This window comes from Thunnus albacares, chromosome 7, assembly GCF_914725855.1.
Source record: "Thunnus albacares chromosome 7, fThuAlb1.1, whole genome shotgun sequence".
In the NCBI taxonomy this organism is placed as follows: domain Eukaryota; kingdom Metazoa; phylum Chordata; class Actinopteri; order Scombriformes; family Scombridae; genus Thunnus; species Thunnus albacares.
In genome coordinates, this window is record NC_058112.1 from 7,284,182 (window position 1) to 7,305,532 (window position 21,351).

The following is a 21,351-nucleotide window of genomic DNA, read 5'->3' on the forward strand; positions in this document are numbered from 1 at the left end:
TCACATACATGGCATTCAATCCAAAAATGAGGCTGCTTTTCTCACTGCCTGTAAAGCTGACTTCTTGGATGCTGTGTGCAACCCTTTTTAAAGAGCTTTCATCTGACAGCACTGACAAGGAAGCTTTTTCTGCCATAACAGAGGGTCTGGAGCTGATAGCTGATATTTAATATTTAATCCTCCACTCTGACACTGATATCTCTGCTCTGGGTAGCTTCTCAGCCACAGAAGACTCCTCTAGACATTCAGCAGCTATAAATAATTTAAAGTTTAATTTCAAATGGTGGAAAGAGCTGAACTGATAACTGTGATTTAAAAATATTTGTAAGTAGTGCTGGGATTCTAGTACTTTTCGTTTTCTTGACGGTGTGTAAAAACATCAGCAGGACATGTACCGGTTCATTTTATGTGTGTGCACTTCAGCATGTGCCCACAGACCAACAGGTTGGAGGATGGTGATGGGAAGGATGATGTGTAGGGGTAAATGTTGGGCCATGTCAGTCAGGATTAACATCTCCGCTCTGCTTGACTGGAGGAAGCTCCTCCAGGAATCACATCCACTTATTTCAATAACACCAACTGAAAGACATCAAGTCAACAGGAAGGAAACACAGTGACAGATAGATGAAAGCAAAGATTTCTAGCATTCAAATTAAAACTAAATTGTCAGTCTGTGTATTGTAGCAACATGATAAAGTCTACAGCCATGCTAACATCTCTGTGAGCCTGTACTCAAACACAGCAGTGCTTTGAGCCAAATGCTAATATGCTAACATGTTAATGTTTAGCAGGTAAGGTTTATCATGTTCACCATCTTAGTTTAGTGTGTTAGCATGCTAATGTTGATAATGTCTTTTGTCATGAACCGAAGTAATGAAAAAATTTCAGTGTTTGTATTTAGGAACATGAATGTCTATACAAAATGACATGGCAGTCTATCCAATAATTGTTAAGATATTTCTATCTTGACTAAAGCGGAGGGCCGACTGACTGTAATCACCATCTCTTGAAATACCGTATTTCCTCAAATAGGGTGCCTGGGGTATTTATTTACCTCAGCTGCAGATGGTAGCCATGCCTTTATTAGAATTCTCTCTGATTGATAAGTATATTTGCTCATATTTTAGTACCAAGCCTCGTTTTATGATCTGCTTCCGTTTGCTGTATTAAATTTTTGTTGCTGCATCACTGACTCTATAACAATAACTCTAATGCTTGAGTTCCATCCTGAACCTTTTTCTCTATGTGTCACTTAGTTGTAACATGTGGGTAACATGCCCATGAATATATACTCGCTGGCTTAGCCAAGCCATTCTGATGCAGTGTCGTTGCCATCATTATTATTAAAATATGCGTCGTTATTCCCGTATTTAAACAATATTGCGTCTCCTAGCTGTGCCACTTCCCTCTCTGTGATGGTCGGCTAGAGGAATACGCATGTACTCATAGAACTGGAGTAACATCCAGGTAACTACTATTTATGCTTAAACACACAATATGTAATTTCTGCCGCTAGGGGTCTCTTAATCAAAACAATAACAAAAGACAGTTTAATGACATTGTGAAGTAGTGTGGGATCATGGGAGTTGCTGTCTTCATTGTTAAACAACCAGCTTCTCTGGGTTGGGATTCCGTCAATGTTCATTGTTCAGGAGGTTTTTTACCAGTAGCCGAATGATCTACAGAGGTCTTCTCCTCTCTAAAACAAATGGACACAGTGATTAAAACCAGTGAAAACACTGAATAAAGCAGTTTCACATACACTGTACACAGTGTTTAACCGACACTGTTCCATGGACAGACGACGTCTGGGAGGGGCTTTGTGTGAGCTGAGCTGCTGCTAACGTTTGCTCAGTTTGTTTCTCTGATAACTTAAGGTCCATACGTCTGATGACTAAAATCCTTCATCTAGTTGAACGGTACAGTTAAAAACGCCCAATATCTAAAAAGTTTATTATAAAAATGTGGCTTAAAACTGAATTTAAGTCAATTTAGACCACAACACTGATGTATTATCTTGTATGCGTATACTCTTTGGTAGAGGGGTATGATGCCATTCACAGGTGACCAAATGAAACGGACCATTACCTTGATTAAAAGTACAGATTTCTCTGGGTTTGAAAACTGTTGGAAACATTTGGGATAATGTAAGTACACAACTGAACAAAATATATAACATAGATCTAATCATTTTCTGACATTTTAATGTGGAATAGTTACATATTATAGCTTTAACTGACGTGAACATTATATAACAAGCGTCAGGAGTTTATCCACCCTTGTGTTTTTCCACGGCCTGTTTTTGGGACTGGCTTTTATTTGTTGGTGCCAACCATGCCCCTGGACATTATCAGAGCTTTTAACTGACTACTGTCTTTTATTTGAGGAAATGCGGTATGCAGCTAGCTAGCTAAAAACTCTGGAGTTACTCCCACTTTGCTTACGTCTTGAAAGCTAGCTAGTTCACCCAAGAACATATGCTGTTAACATAACCACAGTGCTTTTACACATATGCTTTCCTATCTTTATGAAAAACTGCTGGTCATTGTTGAAGATTAGTTTCAAAGCTGCATTTGTCTTCACAACATTTCTTTTTTATTTTCTGGCTGAAGTCAAGTATCTGTAGCAGTCTGTTTTTGTGGCCTTGTTGCATGTGCTTTCAGTCACTCCATTTTTCAGGCTCTTCATCAGGCTGCAGAAGCGTGCAGGTATGGTGTGTGATCTCAGTGAGGGAAGGAGGAGTGGGAGGGAGAGAGAGCATATCCATATCCTTTAGAGGGATGTTATCCTCTTTGAAGTGTGGCAGCCATATGTCTAATTAATACACTTGAGCAGAGTTAGTAACCTTGTAGCCTGACAGAGCTAGAGAGGAGACAAGAGAGGTTGGTCAGCCTCAGCAGTTTTACTCAACATGTTGGAATCGACCGTGCAGCTTTTCTGGTATGTTAAGCAAACTACAGATATAAAAGAAAAGAAGTACATTCAATTTGACACTTAAGCCCCACGCCAAAGTTTCAGCTTCAGTGCTTTTATGAAGGCAGTTTCCACATTTTTCCATGTTGGGCAAACCACTCTGAACCTGTCTCGTTTTCTGTCATAGTTTTCTCTCTTTCTGTCTTATTTGTCCCCCCACTGTCTCTCTTTCTCTCTGTCTCTCTATCTGCTGTCCCAGTTTCCAGATATTGATTCAGTGACTGTACATTAGATCAGATGCTTCCCCTCCACATGGCTGTGTAATCGATTTCCTGTCTAACAGGAAACTTCTCTCGGAACCTCTTTACTATCCCTGCATCCCCTTAAAGTGCTCCCCTCCCCACCCCCCTGGTCCCAGCGGATAAGTCCTGGGATTAATTTATTTCCAAGTACACCGCTGCACACGTAACACACAAATGGTGTAATTTATGTATATAGTAGAGGCCTGTGCAATAATACACATACAGTACACCTGAAATTGGGTTTTATTGATATTTCAGAGGTCTTTTACACTGACAAGAATAATCATTATTTTTAAATAAGAATTAGCACCCAACTCTCTGGTTCCCCTCTTTATTGTGAATTTTGGCTTCTTTTAGTTCATTGTTTGGGTTGCTGACAACTCCACTCTCGTCAGCCTCGTCTCCAGCACCAGCAAGCAACTGTTCAGTGGAAAAGTTCTGATAAACCCACTGATAAAACTGACAAATTGAAAACAGAGCTAAAAGGAGAGGGAATACTGGACTTAACATTGTAATTGGGTGGCCAGAAACATGAATAAATATAATATTAAATAAATGTTAATGTTGTTCCACCTCTGATGTAAATAGGTCACTGTTTGCTAATGTGTTAGTCATGTGATGATACTATATGTCAATATTGTGTTTTGAGTTTGTTCTGCTGCCCCCAGCTGGCCAAAAAAATCAATTAATGCTGCTTTAAAAACAATTTATTCCAAACTACTTCCAGCATCATTGTAAACTACTTTGGTACTGGTCTAAAGATTTCAGTTACTCCAGCACAACTGGAAAGATTTCTTCAATACAGTGCGGGACAAATCACTGTTATAGAACTAAATATCTCACTGTACACCAGATCCCTGGAAGTTATTAGTTACTTCTGCATGAGATATGAGAATTTTTTTGAATGTTGTAATAGAGCTCATTAATTTAAAAAAAATCCTCCACCAATATTTTGTTTGTTCTTTATTGTTTATTAATTTTAGTACATTTAAAAATTGTTTCTTAATATTTACTATATTCCTGCTAATATTCATAGTCCATGGTACATTGACGGTATGTGCTGCCATTGTATATAATGGTTTGCCCCTGTTTAATGTGTCTTTTGCGCTGTGTTTTTGTAATTGACTTAATTGATCTTTTACTTGTAAATATCTCTGAATTTGATGATCATGTGACCGCATTGTGCTTATATATTTGACATTTTGGCAGCTTAATGAGCGAACCTGAGGATGCTGTGTGTGAAATGTGTCATTCGCTCCAAAAAACAGAATAATTTCTACAGATCTGAGATTTGATCTTTTGCTTTGTTATTGGCTGTCAACAGTTAAATTTGGCTGAAACTAAAAATAGCACCATCTGACTGTTAGATTAGGCTCACATGCTTTAAAAATGCCGCTAATCACACACTCACAATGAGTTATGATAACCAGGAAAAAATACTTCATTCAGATTTGTCAGATGAAACTGGAGAACATGATAATTATTTGCATCAGCAGGTTTCATTTCAGTTGTTTTTTGTTTTTGTGTCATCTCATGGAGAGTGATGACATGGTCTCCACTCAAATGTGAGGCTGAAGGAGATCGTAGGTTGTTTTGGAGGTTGGGATCACTGCCTCTGCCAGAGTGCTGATCGTTGTAAAGACGAACAACAAAAAGAAAGGCAAAAAGAAAAGGTTACTATGTGACTGTGAGATGTGTAATTTGGCAAGTTGTTCTCGTGAATGGAGAACAAAAGAGGACATTATGTGTAATTGAAAACAGGGGAATAGAAAGGGTAGAGCAGTAATGACATTTCTGTGAATTAATACCACGACAATACAAAGATAGTATTCATACTATGGTGTCAACTCTGCTTTTGATGCTTTATGAATAACACAGTGTGAAATGAAAAGTCAAGCACAAAGAAATAAATGTGATTTATTGTAAACCTGACAGTAAGAAACAGATGAAAGCAACATGATAACATTGAAGATGTGTAATTTTTGGCAAGATGGTCTTATGAGATGGTGGGAAAATAAATAAAATAAAAAAAACAGCATGTAGAAGGTGAGCCAGACCCAATGGGACTAAGCTGGGTTGTCATGGCAACCCTGTCTGGGCAGAACTAAAAAGAAAAAAAAAAGAGCGAAGGAGGGAGAGAAGAGAAAAGAGGACAGGTTCAATTTGTTTTCCTCATCAAACTGCTGTAAAAGCAGACTGTTTTCTCCCCAAACTAGAAGAAAAAAACCTCTTTGGTTTGAAAGAAAAAGGTCTTTTTGGCAGTGCTCCTTTGTGAGAGAGAGGACAGAGAAAACAGGCTGGTACATAACTTCTCACCCACTGACACTTTGGCTGCGTGACCACAGTTGGTTGAGGGCTGAAGAGAGGCTTTGAAGTTAGGCCCTCCACTGTGGAGTGGACTATAATGAACACACGCATCACTGTTCAACTTAGTGTCTTTTTTACTGGCAGTGCTGAGTGTCAGATGCACTGCTGAAGGATGATCTGACACAAAACATAAAGAATCCATCGTTGAGAAGAAACGAGAACATGTACAAGAAACAAAATGTATGTGAATGTATACAACATACAACATCATCTACATATATGCAAACACACTAAGTGTCTATGATAATGTGAGGAAAACTGTGTGGTAACTTGACCTTTCTCAATCTGGATTTTGTATTTGTGTTATTGTGGACTTGCAAAACATCAGCAGTCATGGATCAAGTATTCTCCTGAAGTCCACTTTAAGTACAGTACAAAAGTCCAAAGGTGTTCTTTCTTCTCCCATTTTAGCTTTTTGTGTGAAGTTTACACTACCACTGTATCAACCAGCTGTGATGGCTGAGGACAGCAAATAAGTAATCTTTTTTGTACTACTGTTTTTGTGTCAAATTTAGTGTTGATTTTTTTTTTGGTGAAATTTATTATTTAGATTTATGTGGAAGTATGCGGTTAATTTATCAAAATTTACCCACTTGAAATTTTTATGAGATCATCTTGTTGACTGTGTGTTCAGGCAAATGTGTAGTGAATTTGATGTGGCGTATATTGCATACCAAGTCAATGGAAAGACGCGATTAGACACAAATTTTTCTGTGGTGGTGCAAAGTGACGTGAAGAAGCATCCATATGGGTTGGAAATGTTCCAACTTGAGTAAAAAAAAATTACATGTATCCAAGGCTTTTTGAATCTGCTTCCAATGTGGAAGTACCATAAAGTGCAATGTCACAGTTGGCCACTAGATGCTCCAGTTGACCCCCGTTCAAAAAGCATCAATTTCTCTCTGGAAATACTAAGTCAGTCATTTTTTCAACACATCATTATGGTCTCAATATCTAAATTCAGACCCTCTATTTTGAAGACTTCGTCATTGATTTGAAGACCTATAGTAGCTTTGATGTCTGTTGTATGGGTGTTGATTGACAGCTGTGATTGACAGTTGGCTCATCTGCTGCTCTCCCTGACTCCAGGACTCCCACTGAGTCACACTCTTGTCGCACTATTGTTTAAAGTTTAAAGTTCTTTGACTACAATATCTGCCCTGTTAACACAAATTAGCTAAAGTAGCTAACATTAGCCAAAGCGTGAAGTCAAAGGTAGCAGGATGTGTTTCCAGAGCGTGAAAGGCAACACCCTGCACTACTTATTTGGAAGGTCCTGGCTCCAAACGGAATAAATGGCGCCAAACATAAGCTGCAACTCTAGACTTCAAACTGGCTCTAATGCAAACCAATGGCAGTGTTTCCACTAGGATTACTGCTTTGGGGCAGCAGGGGGTGGTACCCCCGGGGGAGGGGGGGGGGGGGGTTATTAAAAACTCAAGACACTCATCAGCTATCATCAGTCATTTCTCCATTCTCTGTTAAAGAGTGGCAGAGATTGACACTAAAATGACAATTGCTGGCCCAGCTTAAAGGTCAGTCCACCTTAATTGAGCCTGGTCAGGTTAGGTTAACGCATTGTTGCTAACTTTGGGGCTAACCCCCTTGGATAGACGAGTATTTTCTTGGTCTTGAGGAGCTGCAGCATTTATTAACTGACACACTGTAGCCTGTACTGTACATTTACTGTCAGACTGACAACTTACTGCTAAACTTTTCCTTTGCTCCGCTCGCATACATCTCACTTTTCTGTTGCTCGTTCTCTCTTCGTTCTCACTTAACCACTCACTGCGCTACGCTACGTTCACACATATTACGCCTTATTCCTTAACGGAGTTATGCTACTCTTGTACCTTTCACGTAGATTTTGTTTGAAGAATGAAGAGAGGGAGGATGACTCAAAACAATTCAACAATAGCGCAGGGTGTTATTGTGCTCGCACAGTGTGGGAGTGAAAATTATTAGTAGCCCGTTGATAGTAATGATCATGGGAAATTGCTGAGCGCCGCTGTTGAATGAATATAGGGGAAACACTGAATGGGTGACATCACATCTTGCTATGTCCATCATTATACAGTCCATGACACAAACACACAGGCACACTCCCAAAGAGATGGGCGGTGTATCTGTTGCTAGCTAGCTTCCAACTATTGACTGGCTGGGGCGAATAAAATAAAACGGTCCAGAAGTCAAATTTGCATGAATGATGTGAGGTGACAATTTGCTTTGCTTTCTGTCTGAACATACAGTCTGAACTATCTGAACACACTGCTCCTGCAACACTTTCATACATATGAATAAGTATGTATTAAAGAATTAGTACCAAAATTCTCTCCTTGTGACAGTATTTCTGCATTAAGCTGTGATGGAGGGAGAGTAACAAAAGGGTGAATTTTGTTCTAAAAGACTGTGACTTTGGGGAAAGAAAACACTTGACTTGCTTACCTCCATAGACAGGAGGAATAATTAAAGTGACCACCAGTGCTTTCAATGTAGATATGGACATGTGGGTGGTGTTTTAAGATACAAATGACAAATATGAAACTGTACGCATTGTAGAAAATATTCACCTTATCAAATTTTCCCCATTAGGCTACATATGCAGAGACAGAACATACAGACTTGTACAAACAGGACTTAAAACCTAACGCATGCTAGCAGCCCCTACAGCTGGCAATGTTCATTATAGACTGCAAAACTAAAATTTGAAATAGAACCAACAGCATACTGATAATATTATTGTTCTTAGAGCCTTACCTGTAGCAACAATGAAAAGGTAAAGTTCGTTCTGAAGGTGGCAGTAGCGCACAGGTCAAAGCTGTGCTCAATGAATTTCATTGCTATTTGCCCATTTGATTTTGATATATCTTGTGTACAATTAAACCTTTGGACTGATGGTGGCACTTGAGGACCATGACTACAGCAAACTCCATAGAAATCAGGCCAGAGTTGTCAGTATAGTTGCGTAGGGACCAAAGTGTTTGTGTCAAGCGGATATTTTGACTTGATGGTGGTGCTGGACAAAATGTCACAGAGTTACTAAAATTATTCTGACTCATCCTCTGGGTGCCATGAATAGTTTTTACCAAATTTCATTACAATCTGAACAGTAATTGTTGAGACTTCTTGCCACAGATCAAAGTATTGAGCAGGCCAAATGAACAACAGACTGACTAAATTGTATAGCCAACACATTCACACCTCCGTACACTTTTCACACTTATAAGAGACACACAATCATTTATGATTTCTGAACAGCATGTATCAACATTTTTATTTAAGAAACAAAAAAACATTATCATAGATGCAACGTTGCACACAAGTCAAAGCATTGAATCTGAGAAGGACAACACTGGTATCTTTCCACTGGCAGCAGTGGCGTCATGAAGCCAAATATAGCCGGTGTAATGCAATGGTAATTGATTTCACAACCAGCTGCCTTACATAAGCATGTCGGACTGAATAGATATGGTTAGAAAGAGAGGGATGAGGCGCGGTAGACTCAGGAGAGAGAGATGGGAGGATGAGATGAAACAGAAAGAGGAATGAGAACATCAGAATGGAAGTGACAGGAGTTTAGAAGAGAGAAATATGCTGGGGGGTGGGGGGTGGGAAGAAGGGATGAGACGCTGGAAGACAGAAAAGAAGGGTGTAGGGAAAGGAGTTTTAAAAAAACAACTGTCAAACAGTGGTGATAAATTTGAAAAACACAGAGACAAAAAAAGAAGTAGAGACGATGAGAGCTTGAATTATAACCTGGCTGTGCAGTCCTCAGTGGTGGAATGTAAATAAGTACATGGATTCAAGTACAGTACAGAGTTGTGGTACTGTGTATTTCCACTTCATGCCATTTTATACTCATATAATAAATGTTTCTGAGTTTGTTTGGGCTTGTGTATAGACTGTGTTTTGCGCTGATAGTCCATAAACAAAAAAGCCTTTGAGGGAGAAAACATTTTCAAAGCAATGTAAATTTACATAAAAATACAGTCTGATGTACACAGATAGTTCCAGAGGGAAAATTATAAAGCACTGGAAGCAGTTATGTAAGAGATCAAAAGAGGGGAAAAAACAGATTCATGGAGGTTTAAGGGACAGTTCACCCCAAAATAAACTGTAGTGTAGTGTAAACCTGTAGTGCTATTTATCCATCTAGATTGTTTTGGTGTGAGTTGCCGAGTTTTGGAGACATCGGCCTATTTTCTTTCTACCAAACTACACCCGCTAACCATGAGTAGATGCACGCTTTCTTCTGCGCAGAGATGGTTGGCGCAGTTGGTGTAGTTTAGTTGCGGTATGGTTCCTACATGAAACTGCTCACAACAAGTCTGTGGATTATCTTGAGTAACCGGGTCATGACTTCAGGAAAGAGACTTTGCTGTTGGGTTTTTCAAAGATATAGTTTTTGGCGCTTTTAGTGAGAGTGCCGTCTAGTTCCAGGCAGACATCGCTACAGCCAAAATCTCCAAGACTCAGCAACTCACACCAAAACGATCTAAAAGGATAAATAGCACTACAGGTAAGAGGAAAAATATGTATTTTTGATTTTGGTGTGAACTGTCCCTTTAAATAAGGATAAGGAGGTAATCCTTGAGATCCCTTCTCTATTGTTTTTGCATCTTTGATGCTCTGTGCTCATTTCTGTGCTGTTTTGAACAGTGTGGGCGGTACTGTAATATTCATTTTCTTTGGATTATCTGTGGATGAAGTTTGAGTGTGGTGCTCTTTTGTTTGTCTGTTCAGCCATGGCAGCTGTGGTGTGGTTGGTTGTTTTGTATGTCTAAAATAAATAAATAAATGAAAAAGTCTTGATATTTACAAGCAAAAAATGTGGCCCAGGCTTCTTTTTTTTTGCAAGACTAAATGTTTTTTGTCCACCAAACTGGTTTTAAAGGATTCCAGACATGGTGTTTAGCACAGCAAATGTAAAACCCATCATCAGCTGTCACCAATGTTAGATTACCACAGAGTGATGTTACTCAGAAATACAGAACAGGAAAATGTATGACGGATATAAACATGTCACTGATTTATTATTTTCGGAGGGGACAAAGGATTAGTGAAGTGGATGTAAAGGTGATGACAGAGGAAAACAGCAGGCAGACAGCTAGTGAGGAGCAGGAGGAAGAGAGGTGTTGTTTGGTCTCTGCTCTCATGTTAATACTCCTCATGGTTCCATTCCAGTGGCTTCAGAAAGGTCACACTCACCCATTTATTAAACTGGTCATGATGGGAGGGAGAGAGGGAGAGGGGAAGGAGTACAATACAGAACACCAAAATCATTAGGTCTTTTTTTAAGGTTTGACTGACTTGTTTTTTAGGGCTCATAGATCAGCTGTTGACAGATTTTGTGATGTTTTATATCTTTAAATGTGACAGTTCCGAGTAGTTTCTTCCAGTCATTTTATCAGGATTGAAGTGTCTCTGAAACAGCACTAAAAAAAAACATATACCCAGTGGGAAAAAGGTGATGACATGTAGCACCAATCAGGATTTAACATCTGAATCATTATGTGATGACAGGTGTGTGGTTTCTTATGTTATCAGGCAACTGTCAATCAAATATAATCAAACCACAGCCACACAGTCCTGATGACACAGTTTAGCTTCAGTTTATGAATGTTAAACAAACTCTTTATAAATAATTACAAAGGATTTTCCCCCCGATCTTTTGATTGTTGAATATTTAGTCATAATTTTTTTAAAACTTAAAGAAAAATAATTGTGATTTGAAACCAAGTTTTACAGGATAATTCTGGTTTATTAAAAGTTTGATGGAACATTTAAAAAAATATATTTTTAGTCGTCTATAGATAATAATATAACAATTTATACATCACGTTTGCTAAATGGCAACATTGCCAAAAAGACATTACACCAGGCAAGAAATACAGGTTGCTATTGCTTGACTAATCGGTTAATTGACTGATCCTTTCAGCACTACAGTAAGATAGTGTTGTTAAATCCAAAATCCATCTTACATTAAACTTTACAATACTATAGCTGATTTTATGACTTTGGATGTTTTATGAAGATTTGGATGCTTGAACCAGTTTTTCGGGGTGACTTGAGTCTATTTTAGAGCTGATAGCACCATTATGAAATGCAGCTCATTTGGACACACTGTGGCCGGCTCCATCTCTGCTCACAAAGTCACCTTGTGACTTGTTGCCAGTGGCACAGATTAGTCACATATTATATCTTTGACAGGTGGGGATTTACTTTAAAAAAATCAGTGCTGGAATGACGTGCTGTATAATTTCTTAGGGCGGATTTTCCCATGTTAGTATTGGCTCTGACACTCCAGGGTCACACACAAACACATACTTCATCAGCTGCTGGGAGTGACTGGAAGTGGCATCTGGGCTTTGTCTCTTTAAGGGTGTCGGATAAAAACACAGATTACGCTGAAGGACTCCCAGAGGGGGGCAGAGAAAATGGTGGAACAAGACAGAAAAGAGGAGGCAGAGAGGTGTGTTGTGTTTGCTGTTGTTAACTACAATGATGGTGTTGCAAGCCCTTTAAGGGTTAGTTACACAAACCAGTATAATAATATAAAATCATCCATGGAGATAGATTTGGTTGTATTTGTCAGGGTTTTGGGATAGTTGCCTTTTGCTGCCACCCTGATACAGTGGAGGTGAATGTAATGTTGTTTGTGCTGCTACAAGCAATTCAGTAACAGTGTCCCTGTTACTCTGAACAGGCCACAGACCTCACTGCTTTTGGCTGAAATCAAGAACCTACTGTTTCAAAAGTTACTTTGAATTTCAGGGCTTGGGTTAATTGGAGCTATTCTAGCAGGATAACAATAAATCACAGGTTATCTGCTGTGTACTGATTTTTATCTGTACACATCATCATCTTCCCATTTAATCAGAAAAAGTAGTCCCTGAAAGTGTTATTTAATGTAAGAAAAGAAAAAAGTCAATTTTGCCAGTCACTACCTCAGTGAGGTGATGTAGCATCAATACAAGCTAAATTAGCCCTGGGCAAGCTAGTGTGTGCATGTGTGTGTGTGTGTGTGTGTGTGTGTGTGTGTGTGTGTGTGTAGTGATGTTTATGTTGTGTTCTTCAGTGTTCCTGTGTTGGTGGACTGTCATCATTGAGTGGTGTTATTGTACTGACACTGTCAGACCCCACTATGTGTGTGTTGATATGTTGGCGTGTGTTTGTGTCCTTGTGTACAATTGTGTGTACGTGTGTGTGTGTCTGTGTCCTCAAACACAAAAGGCCGGTGTAATTAGACCTTAGTACAGCCTCAGTGTCCTTGTTATCTTTGGGGCAGTAGACTCTGCATTTCCAAGCTCCTCTTTTTACAGAGTGATCTCGGTCAGTAAGCATCTATGTCGACTCCAATTTAGAGTGCGTCTTTGTTATCTCATAAACTAGAAAAGAACATCACCTAACTATGTTTTTGCAGAATCTTGGGGGGCAAACAGATGATAGGTCCAGATTCCAAACTTTCTATTGCTTTTCTACATTCTGGATTTCATATCTTAGGGATTAATTATTTTTGTTAGTACAGTACAGTAAACTGCTCATGTGATGTATTTTGCTAGTGGACAGAGAAAATACCATCTTATCTGCAGTAGTGCTTCATAAATGACATAAACTGTGCTTTTTTACTCACTTTACACATTACAAATTCTAGCACAATTAAAGATACTGTGTGGAGTTTTTGACCACTAGATATAGAGCAATGTTTTTATGAATGAAGCGACTGATAGAAAGCAAACTTGGATGTAAACAATGTAATTAAATGCTCAAAAAATCATTTTTATTTAACATGTGTTTTAGTTATCAGGGATACACAGAATGTGTTTTGGTGAGAAACACTGACTATGAACAGAAAGTGTTCGTTCATAAGAAAACTCTACAGAGCACCTTTAATTTTGGGAAGGATCAACCTCCAGTTTGAATCTGAAGCATCACTGGTTCAGTACGTTTAGTTTTTTAGTGACTTTTCACTCAATTCTGGTGTGTACTGTAGCTGTGTGTGCGTGTGTGTTTTTTTTAACCAGTACATCTTCCAAGAAATCAGGGCAGGTTTGCAGCAAAAGTAATTCCCATCTTGATTTCATCTCCTCCGTTTCAAATCAGTTCCTCATCTGCCAGCTCTTTAGATTATTCCAGTTCAGTAGTTTAATCCGCCAACTGATTCCTTCTGTAATTTCACAATGTGGATTTGTGAAATTACTCCATGAAGGACATCACTCATTCCATTCTATCGAAACTGAACTGCCATCCTCATATAACACACTGGGAGCGATGCAAATGCAGATGAATCGTATTTTTTAAGGTCAAACACAGACATCCTGCATGATGAAATGATAATGTAACCTTAGATATGTGTGTGTGTGTGTGTGTGTGTGTGTGTATGTATGTGTGTGTGTGTGTGTGTGTGTTTGTGCTTGTTGCCATGGGGATTGCAGGTTGCTGTCCAGGATGGCGGGGATGAAGGAGCAGCAGTTCACAGAGGAGAAGCCCCTGCTGCCGGAGCAGAGAGGACTGGACTCAGACTTGGTCAGTCGGTTGGCTTTATTTACTGTGTGTGTCCTGTCTGGGTGTCCATATGCTGATCAGAGTGTGTACGATGAACTACTCTGAAACTCTTGCCGTATTAAGAAAGAGATGTTTGCACTCATTAACTGTGATGGCTCATAATTAGACAATGTGCTTGTTTACTAGCGGAGGAGGAAATTAATGAACTCCATCCAACCGTGACTCTTTGATAACAACACTATGAAAAGATGAAAGCTCATTTAAGCTGAGAGAGAGTGGTAGAGGACAAAGAGAAAGGCAAAAACAGGCAGAAAGGAGGCAGTGGGCGGTTACATAAAGGCCACTTATTCCAGTCCACTTGTCTATTACCTAAGCAACAGGTTGGGGCTGAATCAGGGGCTCTTGAACGTTTCAGAGCCACTCACCGATGGAAGCGGCGGAGATGCCCGATCAACTTGATGGAAAAGCGATTTGAACAAGCAAGATTTATGCCTGAAAAAGACAAATTTTGTCCTTAAAGTTGTCAAACAGCTATTTCTTAGTGAAGCAAGTTGGTTATCATTCCTGCAAGCTGTGTGAAGGGAGTGGAGGAAAGAAGATAAAGGGTGCTTGATCCAATATAGCAGAACAGTCGAGCTCAAAGAGAAATGAATGGGAGTCCATTATGAGAAGCGAATGCTGTTTTTATCAATCAGGAAAGCAAACAGGCAACCAAATCATTACTGCCCAGAATAGCATGAAAACAACATATTGAGCTAACCATAAACAAGCATGGAGTATTCTTCTGCTGCTGACAAGCCTCTTATTTCTGCTGGAGGAATCTGTGTGAAGCGTGAATGAAGCCACTGACTAAAGACATTAGCCATGACTCACTTGGCTGGTGTGTCAGAAATGAAACAGGAGATACAGTAGGTCAGGGTTTTGTGACTCAGTAGCTTATTAGAAGTAGCCTAATATGTTGTGCGTCAATAAGAATGACTAATCCTGCTATTGATCCGCTCATCCAGCGAAAAGTCGTTCAGCCCGCTCATTACGTACTGCTGCTCGTAAATAATCGAGGCCATCGACTGCCTAATCGATCCAGTTACATGTTTGCGTGACTCAACAGGCCACTCGTTTTATTTTTCTGTCGAAGACAAGTGCAGCTCAGATGCACTTGCAGTTTTATCTCCTGCCTCTCTCTTCCTCCAGCTCGTTTTAGTTCTGTTGCTGTGGTGTTGTGCAACAGTGTGTTAGTGACCTTTAAGTGCAGTTACTGAGTGATTACCTCTTGGCACAAAACACTGGTAACACAATGGTCTGACTCACTGCAAGTGATGTTGGACTAACGCTGCATTCAATCCGTACACCTTACAGAGATGTTTTACAACTCAGAGGTTTTCATGTTTGTATTTGTTGAAACCTTTTTGAAGCTGTCAAGAAGTCAAGGGACGTTTTCACACTTACTGTAGCACTCATAAACCAATAGCTGCCTTTGGACTTTGCAGAGTCCAAACAGGCACATCATAATCATTCAGTTAGGTAATTTTATTTGCAGTAGATATATAATTCCTGACACTGCTGCAGATTTTTCTCTCGAAAATGTAAAAATTAAGACATTGTAATAAAGTGTGGTATGTACTGTATTAACAGACCTTACTGTATGTTTCAAAGTAAACAGGGGCTGTAGCTCCACTGAGGACACTGAGGTCATGTCCTAAGGACATTAACTTACCATGGTCGATATTTAAAGGCTGTTTCCATTACTTTAAAACTCAATATATTTAAAGTTGACGTATTTAATGCAGCAGTTCGACATTTTCGAAAATGTTTTCTTGCAGATGAGAAGATTTATACCAATCTCATACCTGTACGGACTCATGGCCTCAGTCTTTCTAGGGTCTTGGTTACGGCTCTGAAAGTAGCATACCAGCTACAGCATTTTCTACTTGGAAAGTGATTCTCCTGTGACATGAATGCAGCATATTTCTGGTGTAGAGCTGCAGGGGGCATACTGATCCGAGTGGTTTTCCTCTATATCTCCACCCACAACCTGTTCCTCTCTTCCAATTAAAGGAAAGTGTCAGCTTGACCTTTGTGCTAATGTTGGACTGAAATGAAGCAAAGAGAGGACAGAGGTCCTGTGACATTTAAAGGCTTAGAAATAGAGGAGCATTGCTAGGTCCTCCATAAACACTGCGTCAAAAAATGAATGATCTGTATGTTTACTGTATGTTGCTGCTGTGTAGCTACTGGTCTTCACCCAGTAACCACCTTGTTGTGCTTGTTGTTTCACAACACAGCAGGATAAAGGAGAGGAGGCGTCAGGGGGGCCGGCCAGCCCTGCCAGCCCTGCCAGCCCTGCCCCTCTTAACAACCCCCCTCCCCCCAGCCGCCCCACTCACCGCTGGCATGTCATCGCACGGCACTGGCTCCGCCAGACCCGCCGTCGGACCAGCGGGGTCCTCCCGGTAACTACCAGAACAACCAGAAACACCAGAAACATGAGACTGCCGGAGCACTCATCTAAACACTTTTCTAGGCACTTGACATTTTATTTAAAAAAAGAACTAAATCATGCAGCAAAAATCAAAAGAAGCATATCAGGCAGTTTATAAAATCACGTGAAATGTGACGAGCATTCTCTCTGAGCTCTTGTGCAGAATGTGTGTTTAGTTGTTTCTACCGCAACATGGCTGCTGGTAGCCCCTTGTAACTGCTGATAGAAAACACCCATTTTCTACAGTCATAAAAGAGAAAAACATTATTGTTCCACTGTGAGTTTTAGTGGTGGAAGAAGTGGTCAAGAAGAAGTAATCATTTAATAAAGTAAAAATAGCAATGCACTTAATAAATAAATAATTACAAGTAAAAGTCCTACATTCAAAATATTGTTTAAGTAAAAGTGCAGAAATATTATCAGTAAAATGTACTTAAAGTATCAGTAGTACTCATTATGCAGCAGAATAACCCCTGTCTGTGTTACATTATCATATATTAAAAAAATCTGAAACATTAAGGTGTAAACAACATTTTAATGTTGTGGTACATCATTGTGAAGCTACAGTAGTTGGGTAGATTGAGCTATAATAGAGCATCATATTTTATAAAATGATCATATGTTTTGTGTGTAAAACTTTGATCTGTAAAGTAATGTTGAGGAGTAAAAAGTACAATATTGCCTTGTATGTGGTAAAGTTAAAATATAGCATAAATGTGGCATGAAATGGAAATTCTCAAGTAAAATACAAGTAACTTAAAATTGAACTTAAGTACAATAAAGTATTTGACCACTGGTGACTCTCTTACAATACATCCAGTGATAAAACACCAGTTTATTATTTTAGCTTGTATATCCCTCATGTGTGTTGTTGAACCACACTGACCACATACAGTAATATAATAGTTAAATACAGAAACACAAAACACAAAGGGTCATCCACTATACATCTGATACCACCTCTGCTAAGCTTGATTATAGTATTGTAGCCTTTTGATGCACTGGTTTCAAAACTTTCAAAACAAAAGTTTTTTCCCCTCTGAGACGTCTCCACTCATGACGTCTCTAGGATCAGACTTAATCAAGGCAGTCCTCTGATCCTCCTGGACCTGATGAATTAAATTTACTGCTGCTGTAATTCTGCTTTTCAGCAGAAATTCTTTTTTAACAGCCCCGAATCTAGGCCAGAATCTACATTCAGGAAACCAACCTCCAGACACAGAGACTCAGAGATTAGAGATCAGAGGCGGAAGAAACAAACACCTTACATTACATCACAACAGTGCTGAAGCTTAGTCAAACACATCTTCACAGCAGCCTATGCAGCTATACACAACCTGTAGGGATCGCACCACTTTTAAGTAAGTAAATTTCTATTGATTTCTGTGGAGAATTTCTTTCTCACACCCTCTAAATGCTAAGAACTTCACTAAAATAAAACACATTTTGCCTGATAAACGTTTCATTCAGACCATACACACTCTCTAGCTCTACAATCTCCCTTCTCACTGAGCTGAGCTGCTGGACATCTCCTGAGCACTGTACCACTGGGTGGGAGTGATAAGAAAGAGAAGAGTGCCGCCTGCTGGTCCGACCACCGTACTGTTACCACTAATATTTTCCCTTTGACAACAAAGAGCCATTTGCATGAAATCCACAGGGACTGGAGTTGCCCTTTCAGTTGCACATCTCAGTTGAGAGGAGACATCAATCTATTGGATTTCTTCCCCTTCACATCTCCTGCTGCTCTGGCGATGATACAGTAGCCTATTGCAAAACTTTACAGCTCATTTAATGTTATTTGAAGTTGTCATATTCCTCTATATGGCAGCTGGAGGTCCTGGTGTTTTAGTGATGTCTTTCTCTCTCTAGGTGTGTCCCTGATCTAACCTTGTTCCCTCCAGTCTTCTTTACTGCTAATAACACACACAAAAATGACTTTCTTATCTCTTTTCCCCTTGCATTAACCCACCACTGTTCCTTTAGACTTTGTATTTACTGTATATATCCATCTTTAATCCTGTCATGTTTTCTTTCAGAAATCTCTTCAGAAATTCCCGTGTGAACTTGTAAACTAAGACCTTACACTTGCATGTGTAACAAAGAAGCATCTGTCTGACACTTATAACTGGTGTCTAACCACATGTGCATGTCCTTAATTTTCTTCGTCCAGATCTCCAGATGTTCTTGCTCTGCTTTAAAGCTTTTATAGAGGCAGCAGAGCAGGAATAAGCTCTTAAAATGACATGTGCTGAAGTAACACAGGTTAGAATGCACTTGTGCTGAAAAATAACAAAACCAGTAATAAAAATGAAGCAAATGTTGCTGTTAGGCATGTGTTATTTTCCAGCACACCAGTATGCATTTAAAAAACAACTGTTTTATTTCAATACATCTCTTCTTAAAGGAAAGGTCAGGACCAGATTCCCCTAAAAATCCACCTGAAAAGTGAGCATCTCCACTGCACGATACAATTTTCTTCTACATGAAAATGTATCCAAATGCTATTTTCTCTGACATTAAATTCTAAGTGTTCAGAAACTGTAACACTTTGGCTGACGCTGGTGCAGCTGTCACATCTACTGAAGCCAGCTTGTCATCAATCAGTGTCTCTGAAATTTTCAGTCTATTCTGGCAGTCAAGGAGTCAGACTGGCTAGCAGGGATTCTGACCCGCTTTGCCGCTGTGGTCAGATGATGAAAATGTTATTTTTATGCCCCAATCATATGACCCAGCTCATCTTTGTTCACAGATGTGGATGACTGTTGAGGTAACTTGCTTTAGGGGGGAATCTGGTTGCTATGCTCTCTCTCATCCTGTATTAAAACACCATCTTCCCTCACTTTTTACTGCTGAGTTCTTCCCACTTTCCCACATGCACTTCAGTAAATTATCTGTACTCTCTTTTTACAATGTGATACACTGGAGTAGCAGGTGTTTTGCACACAATATGTATGCATACACTACAATTTTACTACTAAATTCTGGGATTTCTTTGCTTATAAAGCAGCAATGATTGCAAAATATAGTGTACACATCCTGAGATAAAACTATCCCTCCAGCTCATCTCTGGTTTAAACATGACCGCGTACTGCTAAGGTGCTTCTGGGAAACTGGTTTTTCTGTCTGTGGTTTGGACCTACAGTGCACAGCTTGTGCAGCTCTTCTGTGAGTCTAGTGGCCTTCATCTCCAACAGTGGATTCACCCTTTAATATGGAGGAATATGTGTGTGTGTGCCACTTTATCTACTTCCAATTTTAATTTAATTTTTTTCCCCTCTATCTCTGTCTCTGTCTCTCTCTGCAGGAGAGCTGTGAGCAGCTGATGCCAGCAGGGGATTGGAAGGTATGATCTGATGTGTGTGCTGCTGTTGTTATGTTGAGATTGAGCCTGCCTCCCTCTCTCCTCTTTGTTAGCTTTTCTCTTCTTATCACTGCACCTTGTCTTTTGTGTTCTTGCCATCTATCTTCCCTCATTTTCTTGTTTGTCATCTCCTCTCACTTGCTCACTTGGGTAAACAGTAATGCCTGAGTCAACAGAGAAAAGACAGAGAACGGTGGAAGATGAATATATGTAATTTCTTAAGGCTAAACATATAACAGGGATTATACAGTCACAATTATTTTAAGATGGAAGGGCTATATCAGCTATGACTCCAGTATACTGCTAAAAAAGATTATTCAGTACAAAATGACAACAGTGGTGGAGTTCTTAATGCAGAAATACTGCCCAGTTAAAGTCTTTCTGTGTTTAGTTTGCATATTCTCTCTGTGTCTATGTTCAAAGACTTGCATGTTATGTCAACTGGCAACTATAACTTGCTCTGCGGTGTGATTGTGAATGTTTATATATTTGCCCTGTGATAAACTGGTTACTTAAATTGCTGAGTTTTCTTCCGACAGTAGGAAACAGTTAAAGACTGATGATATTTAATTACATTTTAATCAATAAAATATTAAAATATATTTTCCAATCAATTGTAAGTACACAGGTGACTGTAGGCCAAACTACGTAGTTGAAACTAGCATGTTTGTATTGATGCCTCATCAGTCATTTAAAATGTAAATTAGCTTATCAAACAGACTTTTCCAATTCACCCTGTTCTTCTGATGCATTTGGCGTCATGTTTCACAAAGCAGAACTCTGATTTAATTAAATCACATGTTCATAATGTCTACATCTTACTTTAGTTTGTTTAACTTAACTGTTTAATCAGCCAAAATGAAAAGTCTTTCTTTAGGAGACATATAAAGTCATACGTTATGATTTAGGGGGAGTATCTGTGTAACAGGGAACACAGATCTGTTGAATAGAGCAATATGTTAACAGAGTCTGGATTGTAGTGAAGCCAGTGTGTGTATTCTTGGAGCAATGGGTGTTTGTTTTTGGGAAAATGGACTGTCAGACTAATAAGTAGTCCCCACTTTAACATGCTAATGTTAAGAGTTAACATTAGCATGTTAACAGTGCTAATGTATGTGAACATGCTAACTTTAATAGTGTGTATGATAGCTGAGCCTGGCAATCAGAGCCCAAAATGTCATAAAATTGGTACTGTATAAAATGTTAGATTAATTAAAATTAAGTGTTGAATACTGTTGTATCATGAGTGCATTAATTTGATCTTTAATTTAAACTCCACTCAGCTAATCAGAGCACCTGAACTCTCCAATTACTCAACTTGCATGAAGCATTACACCGTCAGTTTGAGAAGTCCTCTGGGTTTTTTCTTTAAGAAGTTGTGCTTCACACACGTAACAACTCTGCTGCTTTATTCTAGTCAG

The 21,351-nt window shown here is 39.3% G+C and overlaps 1 protein-coding gene across 7 annotated transcripts in view; it reads left to right on the forward strand.

Annotated features, from left to right (window-relative positions):
• ndrg4 (NDRG family member 4) overlaps nucleotides 1–21,351 on the forward strand; it is a 57,003-nt gene that overhangs the window by 11,925 nt on the left and 23,727 nt on the right. For 3 of the 7 annotated variants that reach the window (XM_044357719.1, XM_044357722.1, XM_044357721.1), the window contains 3 exons: nucleotides 14,018–14,108; nucleotides 16,370–16,537; nucleotides 19,874–19,912. In XM_044357719.1, coding sequence (XP_044213654.1) covers nucleotides 14,018–14,108; nucleotides 16,370–16,537; nucleotides 19,874–19,912 — 298 coding nt within the window. The remainder of the gene's footprint in view (nucleotides 1–14,017; nucleotides 14,109–16,369; nucleotides 16,538–19,873; nucleotides 19,913–21,351) is intronic. The other 4 variants (XM_044357720.1, XM_044357723.1, XM_044357724.1 and 1 more) reach the window with 2 other exon arrangements.